This window comes from Zootoca vivipara, chromosome 9, assembly GCF_963506605.1.
Source record: "Zootoca vivipara chromosome 9, rZooViv1.1, whole genome shotgun sequence".
Taxonomy (NCBI): domain Eukaryota; kingdom Metazoa; phylum Chordata; class Lepidosauria; order Squamata; family Lacertidae; genus Zootoca; species Zootoca vivipara.
In genome coordinates this window covers 72337485-72363027 of record NC_083284.1, presented here as the reverse complement: position 1 = coordinate 72363027, position 25543 = coordinate 72337485, and the positions used below count along the sequence as shown (strand labels likewise).

The 25543-nt window shown below is 45.7% G+C and overlaps 1 protein-coding gene across 2 annotated transcripts; it reads left to right on the top strand.

Moving 5' to 3' along the window:
• Nucleotides 1–298: 298 nt before the first annotated feature.
• Nucleotides 299–22986, top strand: FOXM1 (forkhead box M1). 2 transcript variants are annotated; one of them, XM_060279020.1, is made up of 9 exons: nucleotides 299–481; nucleotides 5991–6550; nucleotides 8446–8594; nucleotides 11548–11748; nucleotides 13117–13245; nucleotides 15996–16040; nucleotides 17021–17099; nucleotides 18375–18544; nucleotides 20378–22986. In XM_060279020.1, the coding sequence occupies exons 2-9, from the start codon at nucleotides 6037–6039 to the stop codon at nucleotides 21437–21439; spliced, it is 2349 nt and encodes a 782-aa protein (XP_060135003.1). In that variant the 5' UTR covers nucleotides 299–481; nucleotides 5991–6036; the 3' UTR covers nucleotides 21440–22986. The 2 variants fall into 2 exon arrangements, with proteins under 2 accessions (XP_060135003.1, XP_034970054.2); XM_035114163.2 differs by lacking the exon at nucleotides 299–481 and adding an exon at nucleotides 3459–3605.
• The last annotated feature ends 2557 nt before the right edge of the window (nucleotides 22987–25543 follow it).

Sequence of the window (25543 nt, the reverse complement as noted above, 5' to 3'; positions counted from 1 at the left end):
CTCCCCTCCCATCTCCGAGTCCCCCCTCCCCGGGGCTTGGGGGCAGCGCCGCCAGACGCACCGAGATCTTCTCGGAGGGATCCCGCCGAAGCCCCCGATCCGGAGCCCGGCCCTCTCTCCGCCCACAGCCCCTCGAGGCCCCGCCTCCGTTCTGGGCACGCAGACGTTTTCCGGTCTTCTGCCCCGATGCCGATTGGTCCCGGCGTGTCACGTGACGCGAACCGAGCTCTCCGGGCGCCAAATTCAAACAACCGGGACGGACGAAGGAAAAGGCGGCGGCGGCGGCGGCGGAGCCGGGCGAAGGGCGAAGAGGCCGCGGCCCGGCCCGAAGAGCCAGGCGGCGCTTGCCAAATACACGCGCACGCGCGCCCCGGCAGCCACGAAGAGCCAGGCGCGGGGTCCCTCTCCCGAACCGGAGCCGAGCGGCGAAGCCTGAGGAGGAGATTCCCGGCAGGGAGCGAGCGAGGCGGCGCTGCCGAAGGTGACGTAAGCTCGGCGTCTCAACGGCGCTTTCAGTTAAGGCGCTAGTCCTGCGCGAACTCGCCCCGCGGCGAGGAGGGGCCTCTGCAGGAAGGCCACGGGGGAAGGAGCCCCAGAAAGGCCCTTGAAGGGTGCTGCTGCTGCCGCTGCTGGTGGTGTTGTTGTTACTGTTACTACTACTACTATTATTATATTCATACCCCACCTTTTCCGCTGCTAAAAACATAGGAAAACCAATCATTAAAAACACCTAAACACTGATAGAATTAAAACTAGATAAATGTATAAAATCTGTCTAAAACATACCGGTAATTACAATAAAAACTGCACAGACAGCACCAGCCCTTTCATATAAGTATATGGTTTTCCTACAACAGCAAAGAGAGAGAGAGAGAAGCTTAACAGTAATTGCTATGAAATCTCCAGCTTTTGCCTGACTGTCCCTTGCTTGTTTCACACACCCCTTGGGCAAGGCGGCCTACTGGCTGGGAATATGAGGGTGTTTTATGGGCAGCAGCAGTGAGGTGAAATTATTGCTTACTATTGTTTTTGTTGGTGGCAAGGAAAAAATGGTATGTAAATAGGAGAATTCCTGGATGTCAAGATCCAGGTTTGGGGCAAGTACTCTTTGGTGCAAGAACCCCAGCACAGATTTTAAATCACAGAATGTGCAGCAAAGCATGGAAATATAAGCTGTTAGACCTTTAAAAATGTCCTTCTAAATTCCTTCCAAAGTTCCCCTTTTCCGCTAGCATAGAAAAAAAGTAAGGTAATAATGGTTTATTTATAAACTCCAAATACCAAGTTCATATGCTTTTCAATACAGCAGTCAGAAAATGTTGCATAGGCAGTAAAACCTGATTTAGTTGCAATAGTGGAAGTTCCTAAATTATTGGTATAGGAACACAGTAATGGCTTGTAAGAGCCATGCAGTCTGAGCTGTAGCAACCAGCTCAAAACCTTTTCACACTTTGAACTTCTCTGGTAGACTGAAGGGGAGCAAAGGCTTGATTACTTAGTCCCTCCCAAGGTGAGAAAAGCCTAGCCAGACAGCTTATTCTGTGCATTGATTAGACTTAAGCATGTTGGTTATATGAGGCTAGTTATCCCACAGTTTTCTTATAAAATAATGCAAGCATTCTGCAAAGCAAGATTGAGGTGCTTCCTATGGACCAGTATTCATGAAGGCAGGAAATTACAGCAATTTGTCCAAAATTGGCAGAGACTACATAGTACACATGCAGCAGCACAATCGGACACCTTCATCTGCCCTAACTGCATCCAAAACATGTCTTTCCCATACTGGTCTCTAGAGACACACCATGTGCTGTACTCTCCAATGATTTGACTTTACCTCCAAAAGAGCAGTCTTCCATTGTCTCCTGAGACAAATGGATACCAACTAACATTCTCTTAAACTGGCCAAAAAAGAAAGAATCAGCACCACTTGTATAATAAGTAGAATAAATATCAGCCATGCTTAATTTCTGGGAAGAAGTGCTAAGTCTTGAGCAGTTCTGGAGTTAGTACTAAAAAATAAATAAATGCAACACTTTGGGGTTGCAATTCTACATAAACCTACCTGGAAGTATGCTCTAATGAACTTCAGACAATGATGTATATTGATCAGCTACATGAACAGGCAACTTTGAATAAACTGTTCATGTGTAAACAAATGGATGGGCAAAGAAGGTCATTACTACCCAGTCCTTTGCTCAATCATCAATGTCAATTGCAACAAGAGTTTACAAAGTTATCAAGTCCTTCACATGGGGTGATTATAATAGCTAAGATTTTTAAGGGGATGAATGTTAGCCATATTTTGAAGACTGTTCATTGTGATGCTGGGAAAAGCTTGTGTAGCTCCTATGTGCTTGATGCCGGAGGGAGAGTAATAATAACCTCCATGGAATGTTGGGCATTCCTACTGGTTGGCCTCTGTTAACGGCTACATGGAGACTGTGGCTGGGCAGGTCTGTCACATAGGACCTTGATGAGTTGAGTTCATCTTATTTTTGTGCTCCATTTGGTGAGAGAAAGTTGTTATTAATTACTCTATCACTAGCAGCTTGCTAAGCTAGCTCCCTTGGGGAATACCTTCCAGTTTAGTTATTCCTGAACATTTGGGCCTCATTACCATGGGGATAAGGCAAATGTATACTGTACGTCCCTCTTGTTCTCCATTAAATCTGATCAGTTACTTCTATGTTCAACAGAATAGCCACAGGAGCAAAGATTTCTGATTTCAAGAAACGACAGTTGGATAGATTTTTGAAGAATGGCTTGTGGCTTTCTTAAATGTTTGTCATTCAGCTCAGGAACATGTTTCCCCTTTTCCTCTATTTGTTATTTCAATGTGGGACTTTTCCGTCTATTCTTCTGGGGCAGTGGTTTTCAAAATTGAACTGGGGAGGACCCATAATGTCAGAGTTTGCTCATCACTGCTGCTCTTCCCTTGTTTTGTATGTATGGTTGCAGGAGTGTTTGGGATGTCTTCTGGCAAAGCAGGATGAGTTTGGCCAAAGCCTTACATGAACCAAGAGCTGGTCGTGTTCTGAGGTGCAAAGACCTTCTTATGGAGGCAGCCAGTACAATTTTCTTTGGGTGATACCGGGATTATGAAGGATTTTATCTCATTTCCTTGAAGGATCAGCTTTTTTTCCAGGGAAAAAGTAGTGACAAAGCCATTGCCAGCTGTTTCCAGTACTTACGGGATGAAATGGGGACAAGAGTTTTTATCTTACATGAGACAGGAAGAACAGAGAAGGACTTATTGATTAGTGTATATTCTGGTGTTGTAATTTGTATGGTGTGACAAAGTATTTCCCTTTCATTCATTATATTATGAATGCTCTGATTGGTGAGTAATGCAAAGACATTTGTAACAGTTCTTGTTTATTATATATTGCAAAGTGAAATGAAGAAATTTAATTTAAAATAAATACCGGGATTGTGAAGCATTTTATCTCATTTCCTTGCAGGATCAGCTTTTTTCCAGGGAAAAAGTAGTTGCCAGGACATTGCCAGCTGTTTCCAGTACTTACGGGAGGAAATGGGGAAAACTCAAATAATACACTAGTAAAAATCAATGAAACTCTTAGTCCCATCTATTTATGGCTTTAAAGGTAATAATAACCAGTGCCTTGCATTGTGCCCAGAGCAGGAGCCCCCGGTTTAAAAGACACTTGCTAACCCATTCTCATCAGAAGGCGGACTGCTCCATTCGTACTAGTTGAAGCTTCTGAACTATCATTAAGTGTAGCCCTATGTTAACAACATTTCAGTAATCTAGACTCAAAATTATGAAGGCAAGAATGACTTCAGCTTCTGAATCTGGAAAGAGGCTGGAGCCTTCTCCCCCAGTTTAGGTGAGAATCAGTGCTGTCTTACAAATGATCAAACACATGGTGCAAAAATCAAGGTTTGCAAGCTTCTGTGCTTGCCTTGAGGCTTACCATCAATGAAAGCAGAGCCTACCACACTGGCAGGGTTTGAAATTAGCAGGGTGCCAGGCGCATTTCGCACCTAGAAATAATCCATTTGTGAGCACCTCAAAAGGTCTAGGTGACATTTTCAGCGCCTGGCTGACTCTCAAGGATTACTGAAATGTATGCTCTTTGAAGCCTCAAAGCGTATGTTAAGGATAGGCAATATGTTAAGGAGTTTAACAATAAAGAGTAGAGTGTTTTGAAAACTGAAGTATGGTACCAGTACTTTTATTGTAAACACCAAATTAAATAAGTATTAACAATTTCCGTTCTTACTTGTTTAATTTGTGTAATACTAACAATGTGTCACTTTTGTGAATTGCATATTTGTTCATGCTTATCAAAATAATAAATAAAAAGTGTTCCTGACCCTCCCCAGAAATGGCAACTAGACTTTCTGATTTGGTGCCCACCACCCAGGTCCCAGGAGCCATTTGGCTCCTAGCTTTTCTATCCCAGTTTCTAACGCTGCATACTGGGAGTTGATCATGAAAATATTTTAGTTGGTTAATGAGTTAGATATGAGATTGATATCCTACCCCTCAGTATTAGTTCTCGCAGACGTAGAGCAGCTTAAAGAAATATTGTTTTAAAAAAAATCAAAATAAAACAATTCAGAAACAGTTTAAAATAGTAGAGCAGTGAAAACACATTGGCAATAGGATTAAAATCTTAGTGCTCAAAGACAAAAGTGTAAGTCACTTGGGTGTAACTGAACTACCGGTAGCGCTTCCAAGGACCATCTCCTGCACTTTGCTGCATGCTTTTCCAGCGGTCTGGGACCTCAGGAGGGCAAGCAGAAGGGGCCCTCTAGGTTGTCCATGAGGAATTGCACTTGATGTACTAGTCTGAAAGGGTAGGAAGCAATTATGCACTAACTGTACCTCCATCTTTTCTGAATTCAGCTGCAGTTTATTTGCTCACATCCCATCCAAACTTTTATAGCTAGCAGCATATTTTTTATGGTAATGAGAAAGCCAGATAACAAATTCCCTCCAGGAATAAGGAAATTAAAGTCTTATGGTACAGGTAAAGGGACCCCTGACCATTAGGTCCAGTCATGACCGACTCTGGGGTTGCGGCGCTCATCTCGCATTATTGGCCGAGGGAGCCGGCATACAGCTTCCAGGTCATGTGGCCAGCATGACCAAGCCGCTTCTGGCGAACCAGAGCAGCACATGGAAACGGCGTTTACCTTCCCGCTGTAGCGGTACCTATTTATCTACTTGCATTTTGACATGCTTTCGAACTGCTAGGTTGTCAGGAGCAGGGTCCGAGCAACGGGAGCTCACCCTTGTCGCGGGGATTCGAACTGCTGATCTTCTGATCGGCAAGCTCTAGGCTCTGTGGTTTAACCCACAGCAGTCTTATTCTGAGCTTTAATTTCTTTATTTCCCTAATTTTGCTAAACCTTGCACACAAACCACAAAAGTTACTGGCCCAAATAAAAAGTTAGTAGCTGCCTAACTGTTCATATCTGGGTTGGTCATTTCTAGCACATTAATGTTCCCAAAGGGAGAGGGGAATCCAGTTCTAAATTCCAGTTTAGAAAACCTTCCTTCCTGGTCCAGCTAACATACCATAGGCAACCCAGTCAATGCATAACAACAGTGGCAAACTTTTGGGAAGCCACCAACAGGGCCTGGGTGGCAGTAGCGTTTGTCTTGCTCCCCATCAAATGATATTGTTTCTGAAACTTAGAGGTTGCATGTGTATCATTAATCAGCTCTTATTTTACATACCTGCATTTACTGTAGAGCACTATTTGATCCTGAGGCAGAGTAGCAGAGCGGGACCCACTGGTCTAAGGTGGGGCACAATAGTAAGAAATGGATCCTCAGAAACATGTTTGGGTTAAAAGTGGACCCAAGGTTTGAAAAGGTTGAAGATTCCTACTATAGAACACAATTCATTTATTTAATATATATATATTTCAGGAAACCTAGCAGCTGATTTCAAGACACTCCCTTGCAATTTGTCACATGTTCTCAACTGGACAGAAATGTTCTTTGTGTTTTTCAGGTTCCTTCATTCTGTCCTCAATGGAGACTGACTGCACAGGTCAAGGATGAAGAGCAGCCCTCACAGGCCCCTGATTCTCAAGAGACGGAAGCTGTCTTTCCCACATAGCGATGCGGCTAGCACATTAGCAGGAGATGAGCCAAGTGGCCAGAATGTTGGGTCTCCTAAGCAGGAAGAAGCAAAACCTAAGGAGCATGGCACAAACAAAACGGAACCTGGAAATCGAGAAGCCCCTGTGGGGGGGATTAAGATAATAGACCACCCGACCTTGTCAGATGCACAGGTGGTAGCTATTCCTGCTAACACAGATGTCCAAAGTATCATTGATGCTCTAACTGCCAGGGGGAAAGAATCTGGCAGTAATGGGCCTAGCAAATTTATTCTCATCAGGAGCAGCTCTCCTAGAATGGAGAGAAGAGAGTTCAATAATCTTTTCAAACCTGATGAGGAGCACAGCACTGCCCACAACAAGGCAGAAGAGGATGAAAAGTACATTGGGCAAAGCTCTGCATTAATGGAAGAGCTGCTGTCTATGGATGGACGAGAACAGGAAGAAAACAGTATGTAGTTCTTCTCCTTATGAAACATGGGGCAGCCCTCTCTTTACTGGATTGCTACTAGTTGGTGGGGGGGGAGGGACAGGGCCTCTTCTGGGTGTGGGGAAGGGAGGGAGGCTTTTAGGCAGTGCATTTTGTGTTTGCTCACCAGTATGGAGTACAGTCACCTCTTTTGTGCTGGCACCCGCAACACATATATTAAGACTGCTTTTAGGAGAGAGGAGTTGGTGCAAAATACAGTACAGTGGTGCCTCGCTAGACGAATTTAATTCGTTCCATGGGTCTTTTCTTATAACGAAAAATTTGTCTAGCAAATCCCATAGGAATGCATTTAATTTTTCTTTTGAATTTTTTTTTGCCCATAGGAACGCATTAATTGAATTTCAATGCATTCCTATGGGAAACCGCGATTCACTAGACGAATTTTTCATAAAATGAATTCGTCTAGCGAGGCAACCTCCGCTCGAAAAATCCTTTCGTTAAGCGGAAATTTCGTTAAGCAGGGCATTCGTTAAGCGAGGCACCACTGTATTCCAAAATGGCAAAGGGGGTGGTGGTGGAAAGTGTACCAGGTATTATCCGTTCCCTTGTTTACCTGCGTGCCATGCTCTGTCCTGGCGCCCCCAGTTGGTGGAGTGGAGGATGCTGTTGGGTGCTTGTGCCCTGGAGTCTTAGAACAGGTTCCCTACCTCGAGCAGAGAGGTGTTACCCTGTCCTCACAACAGATTGCTATTCTGTACAAAGTGCTCTTTTTGTGTGCAAAGTGCACTTTCCTCACAGTCTCCCATCTCTAAGGTTGCCACTTGAGAGTGGCAAGTGTGCAGAGCATGAGGCCAGAGATATATAGCCCCATTCAATGTACCCTGTAATTGGCAATTGGAGTGGAAGTGTCTTTATGTGATAGCAGGCTGTGACTGGATGGTGCTTTGCACCATGTATTAAATAATCTGTTGTGACAGCATGAGTAGGAAAGGCAGAGGTACAGGGGAAGTTGTTTGTTACATTTCCCCACCAGGGGAAATGGATTTCCTTGCACCGGGTTCAGAGCAAAGTAGTTCCTTTGATAGGGGCATGTCTATGGTACGAGTATAGGAAATGGAGGAGGTCACAATTCTGCTACTTTGAATGTGGTAGGCAGGAAAAATTGTGGTGGAACTAGAACCAATTGTTTCAGGCAAGGGATGAGGCAGCCTTAAGGATAACGTAGCAAAAGTGGGGGAGCTTATTGTTTAAATCTGCAGGTGCCAGTTTCCAATCTTTAAATTATAGTCTTTTACTAAAGCTTCATGAAAGACTGGTAAAATCATAGCACCATAGAATTGGAAGGGACCCCAAGGGTCATCTAGTCCAACCCCTTGCATTCTAGGAATTACAACGTATAGTAATGGGAATAGAATCTAGTACAGTCAAACCTTGATTCTCAAACGGCTCCATTTTCCAACGTTTCAGCTCCCGAACGCTGAAAACCTGGAAGTAAATGCTCAATTTTTCGAATTTTTTTGGAACCCAAACGTCCAACGCAGCTTCCCCTTGAGTGCAAGAAGCTCTTGCAACCAGTCGGAAGTTGAATGGTGTTCCAGAATGGATTACATTTGGCAACCGAGATTGACTGTTCTCCTTCAACAATAATATCTACATTCTTAAATTTCTGCCTGTCAAACTGTACTTCAGGGCACAGAAGCAGGGCCAATAACATGTTGGCAACCATAACTGTGCATAGGACTGAGCAGAGAGAGTATGTGAAGCTCAATTTATTTCAAGTGCTTCTGCCCAAACTCCATTGTAGGCCTCTCTTTCTAAGATACTGAAAACTCTGTCTGCTGAAAGAACAAGCTTGAAGCCTTCTTTTGCGAATCTAGGATTACAGAATGAGAACTTAAGAGTTTGTATTTATCTAGGCAGTGCGGAAACAACAAGCAGTGTCTTGGACAACAGTCTGACTAACATTCAGTGGCTGGGCAACATGAGCTCTAGTGGACTGAGCCCTTGCAGTGTGAAAAAAGAAACGGAGAAGGAGAACCAGACCCCCAAGCAGAAAGCTATTAAGGTAAGCAAGCCAAATAAAAGCCCAAGGAAAGAGAAGCCGAGCCAGGTGTCTGTGCATAGGGCCAGACTGCAATTCAGAGACTCCTTTTGTACCTGCGCTCTTGTGAGACCAGGCTGCAGAGACCCCTCTCATCTGTTGATTTCCCAGTGTTGCTCTGCCCCCTTCTACCCACTGTAGTGAGCAGGACTTAAGGGGAGGGAGGGAAGGAGGTAGACAGAAGGACCAGCAGTGCTTCTAGTGTGGGAAAGACTGCTGTTGACTTTTTATCTTTAGGCACTTTCACAATTTAAAGTGCAGGGGAGGTCTCTGGATTGGTAACTGCAACCTGTATGGGCAAGGAGGCTCACTGCAAACTGGCTTAACACTGCAGATATTGATATTTACGGTGCCAAATATTCCATGAAATATCCTTGCTTAGATGGGAACCTTCATTCTTAAGTGCACCTTTCTTTCACCTGATAGCAATGGCAGGCTACTTGTTCCCAGCGTATGGGTTGCTTTAATTCATATTTGCATAATGCTATAAATAATAATTGATTGCAATTACAGTGGAACCTCGGTTTACGAACACAATTGGTTCCAGAAGTCTGTTCATAAACCGAAGTGTTCGTAAACCGAAGTGAACTTTCCCATTGAAAGTAATGGGAAGTTGATTAATCCGTTCTAGACGAGGAAAAACACCCCCTAGAACGGATTAACCGCTTTGCTCCGATGCCTTCGCGGAGGTTGGGGAGCGTTTCCGCGACTGGGCTGCAGCCGCGAAAGTGGTCCCCGGCCTCCGCAAAGGCATCTGAGCGAAGTCCCGGCTCCGATGCCTTCCGGAGGCCGGGGAGCGTTTCCGCGACTGGGCTGTGCAGCCGCGAAAGCAGTCCCCGGCTACCGGAAGCCGGGGACCGCTTTCGCGGCTGCACAGCCCAGTCGCGGAAACGCTCCCCGGCCTCTGGAAGGCATCGGAGCGAAGTCCCGGCTCCGATGCCTTCCGGAGGCTGGGGAGCGTCGCGAAAGTGCTCCCCGGCCTCCGCAAAGACATCGGAGTGAAGTCGCTCCGATGCCTTTGCGGAGGCCGGGGAGCACTTTCGCGACTGGGCTGTGCAGCTGCGAAAGCGGTCCCTGGCTTCCGGTTGCCGGGGACCGCTTTCGCGGCTGCACAGCCCAGTCGCGGAAACGCTCCCCGGCCTCCGGAAGGCATCAGAGCCGGGACTTCGCTCCGATGCCTTTGCGGAGGCCGGGGAGAGTCGCGAAAGTGCTCCCCGGCCTCCGCAAAGGCATCGTAGCGAAGCCGCTCCGATGCCTTCCGGAGGCCGGGGAGCGTTTCCGCGATTGGGCTGTGCAGCCGCGAAAGCGGTCCCCGGCTTCCGGTAGCCGGGGACTGCTTTCGCGGCTGCACAGCCCAGTCGCGGAAACGCTCCCCGGCCTCCGGAAGGCATCGGAGCCGGGACTTCGCTCCGATGCCTTTGCGGAGGCTTGGGAGCCGCGAAAGCGGTCCCCGGCCTCTGCAAAGGCATCGGAGCGAAGTCCCGGCTCCGATGCCTTCCGGAGGCTGGGGCTTTGCTCTGATGCCTTTGCGGAGGCCGGGGACCGCTTTCGCGGCTCCCCAGCCTCCGCAAAGGCATCGGAGCGAAGCCCAGCCTCCCCGAAGGTATCTGACGCTCCGATGCCTTTGGGGAGGTTTGGCCTTCGCTCCGATGCCTTCGGGGAGGCCGGGCCTTCGCTGCGGGCCTCCAGGAGGCATCGGAGCGAAGGCCCGGCCTTCCCGAAGGCATCGGACACTCAGTAGACCTCCGGCACCTCGGTTTACTAACTTCCGGGTTAGGATAGTTCGTAAACCGAAAGTTCGTAAACCGAGGTGTTCGTAAACCGAGGTACCACTGTATTACATTGTAATCCCACCTTTACGTTCACCAGGGAGAGAACAGTTGGTACAGGGTCATGCGGTGAGCAGCTTTGTTGCTTGGGAGGAATTTAAACCTGACTCATGTCCCACATTCTCTTCACTGCAGCACACTGACTATGTAGTTTCACAAACACAGTAAGGAAACCTGGGTTTTCCTAATGTAAGTCTCAATGTTATGTTTCTGCTAAATTAACCATACATAGCATAAGAAGGTAAGTCCGTTGCCATGCTGCAGTTTGGCTGGTGGCCACAGGTAGGTCTGCGAATTACAGTATTGCAACAAACTTCTGTGAAATGCTTTGCTAATGGACCTTGAGAAGGTCCATTAGCAAAGCATTTTGCTAACGGGCTAGGGAGATGCATGCAGGTGGGCAACCCAGATAGAATCATAGAGTCATAGAGTTGGAAGAGACCACAAGGGCCATCCAGTCCAACCCCTTGCCAAGCAGGAAACACCATCACAGCATTACTGACAGATGGCTGTCAAGCCTCCGCTTAAAGAGGCTTAAGAGATAATTTGCAGAAGAACTATTACAGCAGGCTGGGGCAGCTTCCCCCAAACCATCCTGTTCTGCCACCGCCTTGCACCTCCCTGCTCCTGAGGCGGAAGTGTTGTCTGGGTGAGATGCACAGGAAGAACATGGGTTCACAGTCAGACTGAGCAGGATTTCACCTCTGCTTATCCTTTGATGAATGGAGGTTTAATCCTGCTCAGTTTGCTAGGATTCCATCCAAGCCCGCTTCCGATTCAAGAAGGGTTTGCATCCCCTGCCCACTCCTGTTGTTTTGGCCCCACCCACCTGTCAAATTTGGCCAATCAAAGTAAGTATCTCACTCATGGAGCCAAAAATGTTTCCCCTCTCTGAGGAGTAGGTGAGGGCTTCATGAGTGGGGATTAGCAAGCAGGGATGCAGCCCCATGGACTCTAAATATTTGCCCAATAAAATGGCTAACCCTAAACTATTCAGAGGTTCACTGCTTGGTACATCAAAATCCAGAAGCTCTTCATATAACTAACATTCTACAGGCCCTGCACCCTTCATATTGTCTTCTTGTCAGGCCGAGGAAGGTTCTGCAGCTTCTTCCTCTACTACCTCATGGCAGGAGTCCTTCTCTGAACGTCCCCCCTACTCCTATATGGCCATGATCCAGTTTGCCATCAACAGTACTGAGAAGAAGCGCATGATGCTGAAAGATATCTACACCTGGATTGAGGATCATTTCCCTTATTTCAAGCATGTAGCCAAGCCAGGCTGGAAGGTAACAAATACTATGACCTGTAAAGCTTGCGTGAGGAAAAGCTAGGGAAGAAAGTGCACTATGCAAATAACTATCAGTTTTCTCCCTTCAGGTGCAAATGTTACCAGGGCTATGTGTATTCTGCGGGAAAGAAATTAAAATGCTCTACCAAGAATAGCAGAATCCTGCAACCTACATTAACCATAGAAATTAAGCACATTAACATAATTCACCTGCTTTTGCATAATTCTGTTTTTCTTGTTTTGGATAGGATTTCCCCCTGTTTCTTATGTTCAGTCTGTAGCAGGTTTGGGGGCACCACAAGGTTGGAGAAGTACAAAAAACATTGGGGGGGGGAACTACAGGCGTGGTGGGGGGAGTTTCTCAGTAGCCATGTAATGCTGACTGAGGTCAAGGGGAAGAAAAAGGCAGGTAGAACAGAAGCTGGAAGGGGAGATCTTGTCTGAATAAAGCAAGGAGGGAGAAGCACTGAACAGAAAATGAGGGCTCTTTTAAACTTCGCCCTGCTGCTCAACTGCCTTCTGCAAGAGAGATAAAAGATGCAGAGCCCTCAAATATTTCACAGTACCTTCTCATAATGTATTTTACTCCTGGTACCAGTTCCAGATTCAGTACAGTAATTTAGAAGAGGTATTTTATTAACAAGCAAAGTTCCATATAAACACAACATCCACCAACTGAATTTAATCTTCTCTCACCGAACAAGCCAACTCAGAGGCTTGATCTTAAGAAGCCATTTGTCTTAAAGGTACAGTAACAGATATCAGCATTGGGGCTGCACCAATGGGGAGAGGATAAGGCATGGAAATGGGGAGTGATCAGTGCAAGGGAGAGTTGAGAAAAGTAAGGAGAGTGAATGGAAAAGAGGAGTGAAGATGAAAATATGGGAGCAGAGGGAGTAGGAGGAATGGGAATGGGAGTGAAGATGAAAGCAGGGGCATGAAATGGTCTGAAGAATAATGGGATGGTCGCTTCAAAATTGAGCAGAAGGCAAAAAGGGTGATTAGTAGTTACGTACAATGTGTGGGAGGAGCAAGATGCATCAGGTTAGCATGGAGCTGGTTTGTGTGCAAAGGAGCTTGCACAAGAGGAGGAGGAGGAGTCATGGACATGGGGGTGAAGGTGAAAATGGGTGCAAAGTAGGGCTACAGAAGAGAAGTGGCTTGCAAAATGGGGTTGGAAAGGTCAAAAGTGATCTTAGCCGTTGCATGGGGCGGGAAGAGGAAACCCTAGGGGGTTAAAGTGGGGAATATGGCTGGAGCACAGCCCCTGTAGATACAGAGGATTCAAATTATGAATTATCAAGATTTCATCTGAAGAATCCACTGATAACAAAACAACAACAAGCATTTCTCCTTTCCCATCCAGAACTCTATAAGGCACAATCTTTCTCTTCATGACATGTTTGTTCGAGAGACATCTGCCAATGGCAAAATCTCATTCTGGACCATTCACCCTGAAGCCAACCGCTATTTGACATTGGACCAGGTGTTCAAAGTGAGTACCTTTCATGCAGAAAAGGAGGTTGCCCTACCAATTCCTGATTTCTCAAGCACCTGACTATTCCCATTCTGAGGAGGCAGATGAAGATGTGCTGGTGAGCACTGGATCACCTAAGTTTGGTATTTAAAGGGAAATGGATCACTTGAATTCACAGAAAGGAAATTCTTAAGTAATAGTGTGGCTATAAACTTGTAAAAGGGTTAAGGAATGCTATCTCATTGTCTAGATAAGCGTGGGGAACATGTGGCCCTCCAAATGTTACTGGACTTCAACTCCCATGGCCAATGGTTAGGGGTGATGGGAATTGTAGTCCAGGAATATCCGGAGGACCACATGGAACTAACATACTGGTACTTTGATTTCAGTAAGCCTTTTGACAAAGTCCTCCATGAAAATCTTGCAGAAAAGCTGGTAAAATTTGGGCTGCAGAAAATTACCGTACTGTTAGGTGGATTTGGTTGACTGACCGAACCCCAAGAGTGCTCACTAATGTTTCCTCATCATCCTAGAAAAAATGGGTGCCACAGGGTTCTGTCCTGGGCCCGTTGTTGTTCTCAGTCTTTATACAGTGGTACCTCCGATTATGAACTTAATTGGTTCCGGAGGTCCGTTTGTAACCGGAAACCGCTCGTAACATAAGGCGCGTTTTCGCTAATGGCACTTCCTGCTGCTGCCATGCCGCCGGAGCGCGACTTCCGCTTGCATCCCGGGGCAAAGTTCGCAACAAGAGGTGTCTACTTCTGGGTTAGCAGCACGTAACCCGAAGCATTCATAAGGGGCTGGTACATAACACGAGGTAGCACTGTATGATGATGATGATGATAATGATAATGATAATTTATTATTTATACCCCGCCCATCTGGCTGGGTTTCCCCAGCCACTCTGGGCGGCTTCCAGAAGGATATTAAAATACAATAATCTATTAAACATTAAAAGCTTCCCTAAACAGGGCTGCCTTCAGATGTCTTCTAAAAGTCTGGTAGTTGTTGTTCTCTTTGACATCTGGCGAGAGGGCGGGTGCCACTACCGAGAAGGCCCTCTGTCTGGTTCCCTGTAACTTGGCTCCTCGCAATGAGGGAACCGCCAGAAGGCCCTCGGCGCTGGACCTCAGTGTCCGGGCAGAACGATGGGGGTGGAGACGCTCCTTCAGGTATACTGGACCGAGGCTGTTTAGGGCTTTAAAGGTCAGCACCAACACTTTGAACTGTGCTCAGAAACGTACTAGGAGCCAATGTAGGTCTCCTTGGATGAAGGAATTGAAGAGATGTTTATCAAATTAGCAGATGACACCAAACTGGGAGAGTAGCTAGTGCTCTGGAAGACAGAATCAGGATTCAATGTGACTTTTAACAGATTGGAGAGCTGAGCCAAAAGTAACAACAGGAATTTCAATAGGACAAATAAAAGGTTTCTACACGTAGGCAGGAAGAATCAGATGCACAAATATAAGATTGGGGACAACTGGTTTGCCAGTGGTACATGTGAAAAGGATCCACAAGCTTAACATGACTCAGCAGCAAAGAGCTAATGCTATTCTAGGCTGGATCAACAGATGTCTAGTGTCCAGATCAAGGGAAGTAAGAGTCCCACTCTATTCTGCCTTGGTCAGACCCCACATGGAATACTGCGACCAGTTCTGAGCACCACAATTTAAGAAGGATAATGACAAGCTAGAATATGTGCAGGAGAACTATCTGACAGGGCTGTTTGACAGTGGAACTGACTGCCTTGGAAGGTAGTGGACTCTCCTTTATTGGAGGTTTTTAAACATCTTGGATGGCCATCTGCCCGGAATTCTTTAGCTGTGATTCCTGCATTGCAGGATAGGACCAGGTGATTCTTTGGGTCCTTTCCAACTCTACCACGATTCTATGGTCCCCACCTCTAATCTAGACACATGAATTCCTGGTTGCCATTGAGAAGTCATTTTTAAACATTTGGATGAAAATTGCTCCCAGGAATTAATGGAGAAATCCGATATATTAACACAGTAGCCATTGGGTAGCCATTGTCTACCCTCAAGCAAAAGGTGTTCATCCGAAAAGTTTGTTTTTCACAAATGTTCAAAAAAATGTCAAATCCAGAATGTTATCCCCCATTGCCGTTTGTAAAGGGCTTTGGCTGACAGTGTCTTACTTACGGCAGCCATGTGATGTAGTCCCCTGTTAATGCTTCAGGCTGGAGGTTTGGATTCCCCACCAAATTTCCTCTGTACAAAATATTTCTTGGGTTTCTTCTAAGCCAAAATCCACAGCTTATTTGCCTATAGAAGCCTTGCACTCCAGTGCCGTGTAGATGGAAATGGGTTGTGTGTATAAAGGTTGGCAAAATTTTAAAAATAACACACACCCCAAGACCCTAAGTCAGGAACAGAAGGGGCTAATTTTTGCATTTCTCCATGGATTGCTATGGACAACCCACACTTCTTCCCTTGCTAAGAGAAAGTTGTGTTTGGGGGCAGCGGGTTACATGAACCTGGAACCCCGCTTTGTGGTTTGGCCTGGTTATTGTAAAAGTTTTTGTTGAAAAGAGTCTGCTCCTTGTTCTCCCCCAATCTAGCCTCAGACAGGGCTAACCTTCTGATCACTGGAAGCGTATGGTATTGTACAAAATTTTCAGCTTACTTTCTCGCTGAGGACTGACAGATTGTTCTGTACTGCCTGCTGTGCCCAAATGTTCCTTTGTTCTCCGGTTTAGCTGACGATTTCCTTTTCATTCCTTTTGTATACTTGGCCACCACCAGCCACTGGATGTGCAGTCACCAGCATCACCCGGGCTCTTGGAATCAGTAAGACCTTCCCTCCTGGTTGGGCTTGGGTTTCTTTCTTCCCTCTTTCGGTGCCTGCAGATGTATAGAGGTTGCTTTACTAGTCAAGAGTTGAGATCCTCCAGCAGCTTCCCCTTCTGTGCCTCCTTCAAGTGTGTGGGAAATGGATGGGGCAGCCTTGGCTACCTGCAGTCATGCTATTTGGACCAATGAGTGGATACTTAAGTTTATTCACCGCCTATTAATTTGGGGGCACAAGCAAATATTTGGTCAAATGGTGGGTTTTCAGTACATAAAAAATAAACAAACTGCAAGTGCATTTTTAGATTACTTCTGTTGTAATGCTTGGTTTAAATGGGCAAATGAAACCTCTTAATATATCTTTCTAGAACACGGTGAGAGAGGAGAGCACAATGGGGTGGATGAGTGGAGGGCAGACTCATGGCATCATCGCTTGCATCCTGACAGCAGCAAACAATGCTGATAGAACTGAAACTAAAAACTGTTTTCCATGTGATGGAAATAGCTAGTTTGCAAATAGCTAGTTTGACTGACTCCGTGTATCAAGTGGTGCTCTCTCTGCTTGCTGCTGCTGCTCCTTTTTTTCTGCCATTGTGCTCAAGCATGTTGAACTTGGGTAGAACGAAACACACTGCACAATTAATCTTTTTATCTTTATTTCTTCAGGCAGTGAGAGTTATCAAACTCAGCTCCTTTCTCTCTTCACCCCCCCTCCTGCCTGAAGAACAGCTGTGGAAGGAGTTCTGTTGTGCCACCTCTGTCAGGCTCTATGGGGTTCTATGGGGTGACAGTCAGCAAAGACAATGGTGTCTGCTTGCAGCAGGAGGTGACACATATCGCCCCATAGCTCTGCAGGACTGTGCCAGTTAAATTCCTTATATTAGTTCAGCGCTGCCCTCCGGATCCATACAAAGCAGTTGGGCAACTGCAGCTTCTCTAACTTTTGTTTTCTTGTCTCTCTTAATCTAAAACTAATGTAGCAGCAAAAACGGCACATTCCGGATCTACAGAAGAATATGAGAGGCACTAGTGGTCGTAAAAATGAGCCACAGACTGCACGTGAGTCTATACTCTACATCTCTACCAATCCCAGAGAAAGTGGCATGATTCTTCTCCCTAACAAAACCCCAGCAGTTGATTTAATGGGAACTGTGACAAGGGTGTTTTCTACATATGTTGGAGATATTCACGTGATGTGCATGGGAGGGCTGGAGGGCTGTAATGGAAAAGGCAAAGCAAGGCAGGAAGCAGAGACCAGCAAAGCAAAGTTCAGGGGGTAAATGTCAGTCCTCCGTAAGGGCCAGGCAGAATACCTGACAGTACCTGCTACATGAGCACATACGCTTACTTGCAGACAGTCCCAAGTTCAATCCTTACTTCTCCAGTTAAAGTACAGTGAAAGGCCTCTGTTGCCCGTCAGAGTAGCACTGGTCTGGCAGGATCCTGGGTTTAACTCTACAGAAGGCAGCTTCATTATTTAAGATCTTTTCAAGCTTCTTCCCCAGCGTTTGTCTGTATTATACCCATTAACTGGCTAAGGACTGGGACTTTCCGTGTATGTGGAGACACTGAAAAATTCCCAGGTTTGAAATAAATGGTCTATGTACAACCATAAAACACAGTGCTAGTGATCTGCTTCGCAAGCCACAACAAGTTGTCAGTAGAATACTCACAAGTCAGTCTTGTGCAGGGGACCCCAGACTTACCCGGCTTTGGGCCGGTGCCCGCCGCGCCGATCGCGCGGAGGGCAGGGGAGTGCGTGCGCAGCGGGCTGGAGGGCGGGGGAGTGCGCGCCCGTGCACATGCGCACACACACTTACTGGCGCGGTAGCGTGCTTCCAGGTCGGAAAAATCGCTGAAAATCATTTGTGCGCATGCGTATGGGCCTCCCCCCCCCCAAACCCGGAAGTGCCCCCCCCGGACCCGACCCGGAAGTGCACCGGAAATGACCTCTTCTGGGTCGGGAGAGGCCCATACGCATGTGCACAAACGATTTTCGGTGCTTTTTTCCGATCTGGAAGTGCGCCGCCGCGCTGCACGCCGTAAGAGCGGCCGGCAGGGGTCTTCGCAGGCCGGATTGGGAGGCTAATTGGGCCGCATCTGGCCCGCGGGCTGTAGTTTAGGGACCCCTGGTCTAGTGCTTCCATTCCCAGAAAAGCAGCAAGAATTTGATCTTGTGTGCAGTTTTGATTCGGAGGAATCATCTCAGATGCAACTGAGATGAAAGCAGAGATTTCCCAGTGCAAAACTGGGAAGGCTCTGGTGGCTGATCAATTAAAAGTGAGGAAGTACCTTTTATAGATACTGGGCTAAGACTTCTTTTTTCCTTGCTAGGCCGAAAAATGAAACCCTTGCTGCCACGTGTCAACTCCTACCTAGTTCCAATTCAGTTTCCTTTGAGTCAGTCCGTCATCCTTCAACCTTCTTCAAAGATGCCTCTTCCTGCAGCCCAGGGAGCCTCAGAGACCATGCAGAGCAGCAAACCGGTGTGCATTGCTCCAAAGGTCAGACTGTGTATCAGTACCCAACTCCATGCATGTGCCTGAGAATGAGAATAAATTTGCAGCCTGGCTGTCGGGGCATGCATTTCCCACTTCCAGGGTGGTTCCCCTCGTTCCACATTTCTACTGAGGCCTTGATTTGATAGTGCTGTTTTGTAAAGGATTTTGCACTCGTTGGGTATAATTGCCACAATCACCCAAAACATCATCATCATCATCAACATCAGATAAAATAAAAAAAATCCTTCCAGTAGCACCTTAGAGACCAACTAAGTTTGTTATTGGAATGAGCTTTCGTGTGCATGCACACTTCTTCAGATACCTTGTTGATGGAGTTCCATTTCATGCGGCTCAATGTGGTGCCTTCCATAGTTCTAGTTACAGGTAGGTAGCCGTGTTCATCTGCTGTAAGTCTATGGCAGACCAACACGGCTACCTACCTGTAACTATCATCATCAAATGTATGTGTCACTTATTGTATACTATGCATCACACCTTTAAGCAACTTACAAAAGATTAAGAACCAAAAAGGCATAGCATAAAATAAAATAAATACATTAAAGCCACTTCAATGACCCATAAAGAAGCCCTCCAAAATTATGAAATTATTTAAATGGTTTTAAAAGCTCTCAAAGCAGCTTACAAAACAAATTAATTACCAGTATATACCAGTAGAAGAGGAAGAGCAAAAAAAAGTTGTATTTTATATTCCCATTTTGTATTTTTCTGTTGTGAACCACCCTGGGATCTTTGGATGAAGGGTGATATACAAATTTAATTAGTAAAGAATAAAAATAAAAGACATTTACTGCACAACCCTATGCATTATCTACTCAAAAGGCAGTCCCATTGGATTCATGGGGCTTACTCCCAGGTAGGATTGAAAACCTAAAGCCAGCATATAGGGATCCCAAATATGATTAACGGAAAAGGATGAATTTTGGGGCCTAAAGGGTTAAAATGAAACCTGTCTGAGGAGGGAGTTCCACAGTGTGGGAGAAGGAGCTCTAGATTAGAGGCAGCTAACATTTGTCCCTCCAGATGTTGAATTGCCTTCTGCAGTGTAGCCTGGAATAATCGGAGGGCAATTCTAGGTCCTTAATCCTGTGATCCCCCCCCCTCCAATGGCTCCTGCTCAGTGCTATGTTGGCTGAGCATTGCACATCCCCTGCCGCTGCCTGTGCTTCAGTGACAGGCCCTTCTACAGCTCTCAGAAGCTTTTGGCTCTTCTTGGCAATTTTTAAAGGAGAGATTATATCTGTCAGTGTTTGGAGTCACCCAGGGAAGATCAAGTGAGCCAGGCAAAAGGATGAGCATTTTAAAAAAGCCCAGCGCTCTGAACCAGTCCTACAGAATTCAGAGAGCTTGAAATAAGGAGCTGAATAGCTTCCAGTTACCAGCTGCCTACGAGGGCTGATCAGACTTGGGGGTAAAAGGCAGCATTTCTTTTACAGTCAATTCCTGATGAATATGTGCTGCTTGTGGCTATACCTGCCTCTGGCATGTGGTCCCCCAAGTACTGGAGTGTTTCAGGGGATGAGATTGACACCACTCCCCAATACGGAGAGAGAGAGAGAGCAACCTCTTGCTTTGCCCTCATCTTCCTATGTCAATTGCCAGGAAGAGATTTCTCCTCACTAACAGTGAACATTTGTAGAAAGCTCATTACAAATGGTTAAATGATATTAAGCAGAGCACCCATCAAGACACACATACACACACATCTGTATCTTATTGTAATGTCCTTAACTTTTCTGTCACTTCCTTGATTTGTGAGGCTTTTTTTTTACCAGTATCTTGCCGTGCAATATACTTTGCTGTCTCTTCCTATTGTAGGGGTTGCCGTCCAATGAGGAGCCAGCCCTGCTCCCAGCGCCCATCCCCATAAAGGAGGAGACTTGTGATGGAGAGTTATCTCCATTTACATCCCAGCAGTCCATAAAGCAGGACGCCTGTTGGATCAGCAAAGAATCCTTCACCGCAGCCCTGCATATAAAAGAGGAGAGCGACAACTTTCATTCCAATACATGGGCCCCCCAATTCCTCCCCACAGTGTCCACAAAGGTAGAGCCAGTGCAACTGGGTGAACAGCCAGACATAGTCCTTCCAGCACCACCTGCAAAGCAGAAGAGACCATTTACAGCTCTCAAGTCACCATCCCGGAGCAAGTTGGACACACTGGTTATCAAGAGACAAGAGAGGCAAGAAGTGGGCAGATCCAGAAGGAAACAGCACTTAGCCCTGCCTTCCTCTGAAGAACCAGTCCTCCTCCTCCTGCAACCCACCAGTAGGTCAGAGTCATGTGACCCTCCATTTGAAACGGATACTCATCTTCTGGAAAATACATCTCAATTTAGTTGCTCTCAGGGAGAAGTCAATCCTTTTAAATCTGTAATAAAAGAGATGTTCTGCAAGATGCCCATTTCTTCTGTACCTAGTAAAGCCCCCATAACCACCCCAGCACCATTCCTGACAACTGCTGACCCCTGGAGATTGGCACCTTTTGTCAAGGAAACTAGTGATCTGCTTTGCAGTCCTGTGAGAACCCCTCCAACCTCATTAATATCCCTTCAGGGGAACGTGGACATCCTGGGACTTGGAAGCACTCCCTTAAGGCCATCGTTATGTGATTCTCCACAGCTGCCACTCCTAAATGCAGAAACCAATGACATGGTCTCTGGGCCCTTGACGAGCTCTCCTGCATCCAGCAAACAGTCGTCCCCAGAGCTTCAATCTTCTGCTCTTCCTGAAAACCATTCATTCTTGGAAGGCCTGGTCCTGGACACCATGAATGACAGTTTGAGCAAAATCCTACTAGATGTCAGTTTTCCTGGCCTTGAGGATGACAACTTGGGTACTGATCTCAGTTGGTCACAGTTAATTCCTGAACTGAAATGACCACATTTGGTTTATAGATTCTGTTTAAGTGCAAACAACCAAGGGATGCAGTTTGTGGGTTAAACTGACTCCCAAGCTATTATCACATTAGGATGATCCTATCATATAGCTGATCACAGAATGATCCAGAAGCTGCTTGGAGTCCTAATGGATATTGCTATTGAGTGGACAAGGCTGATCCACTGGACAATCAATGAAATCTAGGTCAGTTCCTTACAAAACATAGTGAAAATCCCTTTTAATAGCCCTCCCATTTGCTAGAGCATCTAATGTACATATGTTGGTCTTTGTATATATTTGTATATGTTAATGTCTTTTAAAGTAAATGTAAAAGAAGATGAGAGATTCTTGTATGTTTAATAACTGCAGAGGGAACATCAGCTGGTTCTGTTTGTAAAGAAAAGACATGCATCCGCCAAAGGTTTTCTCTGTTACACTACACATTAAATGCAAGTGCTCTGAAATCCTATGTGGCCTTCGGTCACTTATTTCCATAAGTGGAAATAACTATTCTTTGAGGACCGCCACATTGTTTTGTGCCTTTAATAGGAACCTAGCATGAAGGAATTTAGCAGCCAAAGCATTTCCCATTTCTACGTCCATATGAAGAGAAAGCTTTAGCTGCGCAAGTTTTTATTCCAGGCTCCTGTTAAAGGAACAGGAGTAGGACCAGAAAAAAATACACTGGCAACCCTATTCAGAATTCATATGCAAGCAGATTGAAATGTCTCCAATCAATCAGAAAAGGGAGATTTTGATTGCCATAGAGACGATTTATAAATATGCTTGGGTGGGATTTGGAGCTGCTGCGTTTTAAATCTCACTGTCACTGCTGATGTCACTTTTCCTGAAACGCCTGGTGCTTAAATGCCCAGCAGAGCAGTAGTTTGGCTTAGATGCTCTAAAATCCTCCCAGTAGGGCAAAAGTAACTTCTAACCCAGCACAGCCACACTGACAGGTACCACTTCCGAGTAGTGATTCGTGCAAGCAGGGTTGGCAAAAACATGGCCACTACCAGGTAGGAATGCCTGCCGCTGTAGTCAAACCAGGTCAGGGGCTGCTTCCTTTATGGGGACATGCCATTCAAAGTTTGAGAATGGTTGGCTAAACTGTTGTTGGACCCAGCTTTCATCAGCCTCAGCATGGCTGAGGGGTGAGGGGAGTCCAGCAACATCTGGAGGGCCGAACCAGATCCAAGCCATCCATCCCAGGCACCACTTAGCTTCCCAACTTGAGCACTTGATGTAACCTTCAGCAATTAGAGAAATGGGGAAGAGCTTCAAAAATTGATCCCGCAATCTTCATTTGGGGAAAGGGAGCGCTTTAAGCAGGAGATCAAACTTCAAACACACATTTTTAAAACTTGTTCCCCTTCTCTTATATCATATGGGTGAAAAGAAAAGAAAGCAATTGTGTGAAATGTGATTTGTCTTATGCATTGCCTAGTCTGGCCTTAAAAAATAAATGAATCAATAAGCCCTGCATAGAAGTACTTCAGCCACAGTCCGTGTTTGTGTTTCTTCTAACAACCTATGCAATAAAGCCAGAGTAGAAGTGTGATTCTGAGCAGTGTGTTTCCTTAGCATCTTTCATGAGTCTGCAAGGGGCCATCATTAACCTTTGTGAATTGATGTCCCCATTCCTCTATTCTTAAGAGATTAATTTTCCTTCCTATGGATTGTTCTCAATAATTGCTATGAGGATTTTAGGATCACCAAGCCATTCATTCAGAAGCAGAAGCTGTTCATCAAGAGCCTGGGATGTTTTCTTAATTCCCTTCTATATGCCACCCTCACCTTCAAACTTTGCCTGAAGTCACAGTTCTTGGTACATGACATCACAACTAGTTGCTGTGGGAATTTATGCGAGCCAGGAAGCCAGCTTGGAAACGTCAAAGCACACAATGGAATAGAACACAGCTGCAGACAGAAGGAAAAGGAGCCGTTCAGAAGAATAAAGGCAAGCAAATCCCCAGCATCTTCTCCAGGGGCAAATGTGATATTCCCATCTCAATGGCAGCATAGCATAGGGAACATCCGTCTGAGGAGCTCCGAGTGATTTGGTCACGTTCAGCATAGACTTAAACTGGTGTACTCCAGACACTCCATCTTCCCAGGGAGCCATGGGAAATAGTAAGTGAAAGAGAGCAAAGAATCTCAAGGTGAACGTTCTCAGCAGCCTCACTAAACTACAGTTATTTGGGGGGGGGAAGGGCATGGTATAAAACCAACCACAATCACCTGCTAGTCTTCCAATATGATTTATCCCATCATATGCCGCCAATTCCCTTCTGCATTCTACATAGATTCAATGTACAATGCATTCTACTGCATTCTACAATTGTACCCAGGGCAACTGGTCAGTTTCCATACAAAAGAATAAATGAACAAATGTGAAATTAAAAATGGCAATAACCATAAATCAGTGGGAGAACAATTCATCCTATTGGGATATTCTGTAACTGATCTCAATTCACCAAAAGGTTCAGTGCTGTCACCATAGGAGCCAACTCCTAGGGGCAGAAGTCCCTTTGTGCCCCCCCCATAAAATAAAATATTTGAGGGGGCCAGCCCCCCCACCCCCGTTGATGTGCATTGCCATAAAATGGTGTGTGTGTGCCATATCATGTCACCAATTCTGCAGGGTGGAGCTTACCTGCCCCCCCAATATTTTATTCAAGTTGCCACCCCTACCTGACACGTGAGACAAATCCTTTCCATCATTTTCACCACACTGCACATGTTAATGAGCTGACCAATTGCAGGATAAATCTGTTGTCAATGTTTCTTTTGAATGGTTCTCTGTTAATAAAATCATTTTAGTAATGCCGAGTAAATTATCACCAATCTGGTATATATATATATATGCCTATTTAGCATACGGTATATTTAAGCTCTGATTATCACTTAAATGTTTTCTCTCAACTTCTTTATATACCTCTCAACTGCTGAATCCAGGAAAGCTATGGCCATAATGGATTGCTTAGTCTTCAAGGTGACCCAATACTTGCTTTGATATCTCTCTGGAAATGTTATGTTCCAAGATATACAGGAGTCTCAGGTGGCAGTTCATGTACCTCTTTTGCTCTGCGTTCCTGCTGTGGGAAGGACAGCAAATTCGCCACTGTAAGGTATGACAAACCTCATTATGGATCAAGGATTAAGGATCAAGGATCCTTGACAGGGCCAAAGTGAAGTACCGGTAAATGCACATTTTCCAAAGCCTGCTGGAGATTATGCAGGGGTGCCAGCCGGGTTCTTTGCCCCAGGCGAAGCCTCCAGAGGCTTCCCACCCTGTATGTGTGTGGACTCAACTGCATGTGGGAGGGTGCCAGATTGGATCTTTAACCCAGGTAAAATAAAGCCTAGTTCCACCCCTGGATTCTGTATACCAACTGGGAAATTTGCACAAGTCCCTCTTTGTAGAAGAATTAGGTGCACATTTTCCATTATGCCTGGTGAGCGTGCACAGTGGCTGGTAACTTCCTCAGCTTCCGTTCCTCTTAATGTCTGCCCTATTCCTGCAGCTACATAATGAGTTAGAAATGTGTTTAAACCTCTCTTTGTCTTTCTCCGTAAGCACTGTAAAAGTCAGCCTCTTAATTAAACTCTCTTTTTAAAAAATGTAAATATTGTGGCTGCAATTATTATCAAATAGCTTGCTTACCTGTGCAGCCTTACTGCTCATCTCTCTTCGCTCTTCGCAAAACCTCAGTTGTCCGTTTTACTTGGGAAATAGTCAAGGGGACGGGGGAAGCAGCTGTTCCCCATTTTAGGGAACACTTTATTCTCGGTTTCTTGGCCTATGCACAGTAAATGATCACATGCACTTCATCTTTGTTGAGGAGAGAACACATACCAGGAGCAGATGCATTTTGTGACAGCACTAAACAGAGTCATAAAAGAAAAACTGCTCCAAAGAGCTTACAATCTGAAGTTTGACTGTTGGGGAGACAGCAAATGAAATGCAGGAAAGGGTAGCAAAGTGTTTTTCTTGTAAAGGATTCCTAAATTGTAGACCACCTTGTTAACTGCAACTTGTCTTATATGGTTGCCAAGGATTGAAGGAAGAGAACATGGGACTGGGACATGTGGAAGCAGGAT

What these genes read in the sequence shown, in the direction of transcription:
- FOXM1 (XM_060279020.1), top strand. Translation starts at nt 6,037, where the DNA reads ATGAAGAGCAGCCCTCACAGGCCCCTGATTCTCAAGAGACGGAAGCTG. An exon ending in CACCCGGGCTCTTGGAATCA is followed by an intron (nt 16,041 to 17,020) that starts GTAAGACCTTCC and finishes AAACTAATGTAG; the next exon opens with CAGCAAAAACGGCACATTCC. An exon ending in AAATGAGCCACAGACTGCAC is followed by an intron (nt 17,100 to 18,374) that starts GTGAGTCTATAC and finishes TTTCCTTGCTAG; the next exon opens with GCCGAAAAATGAAACCCTTG.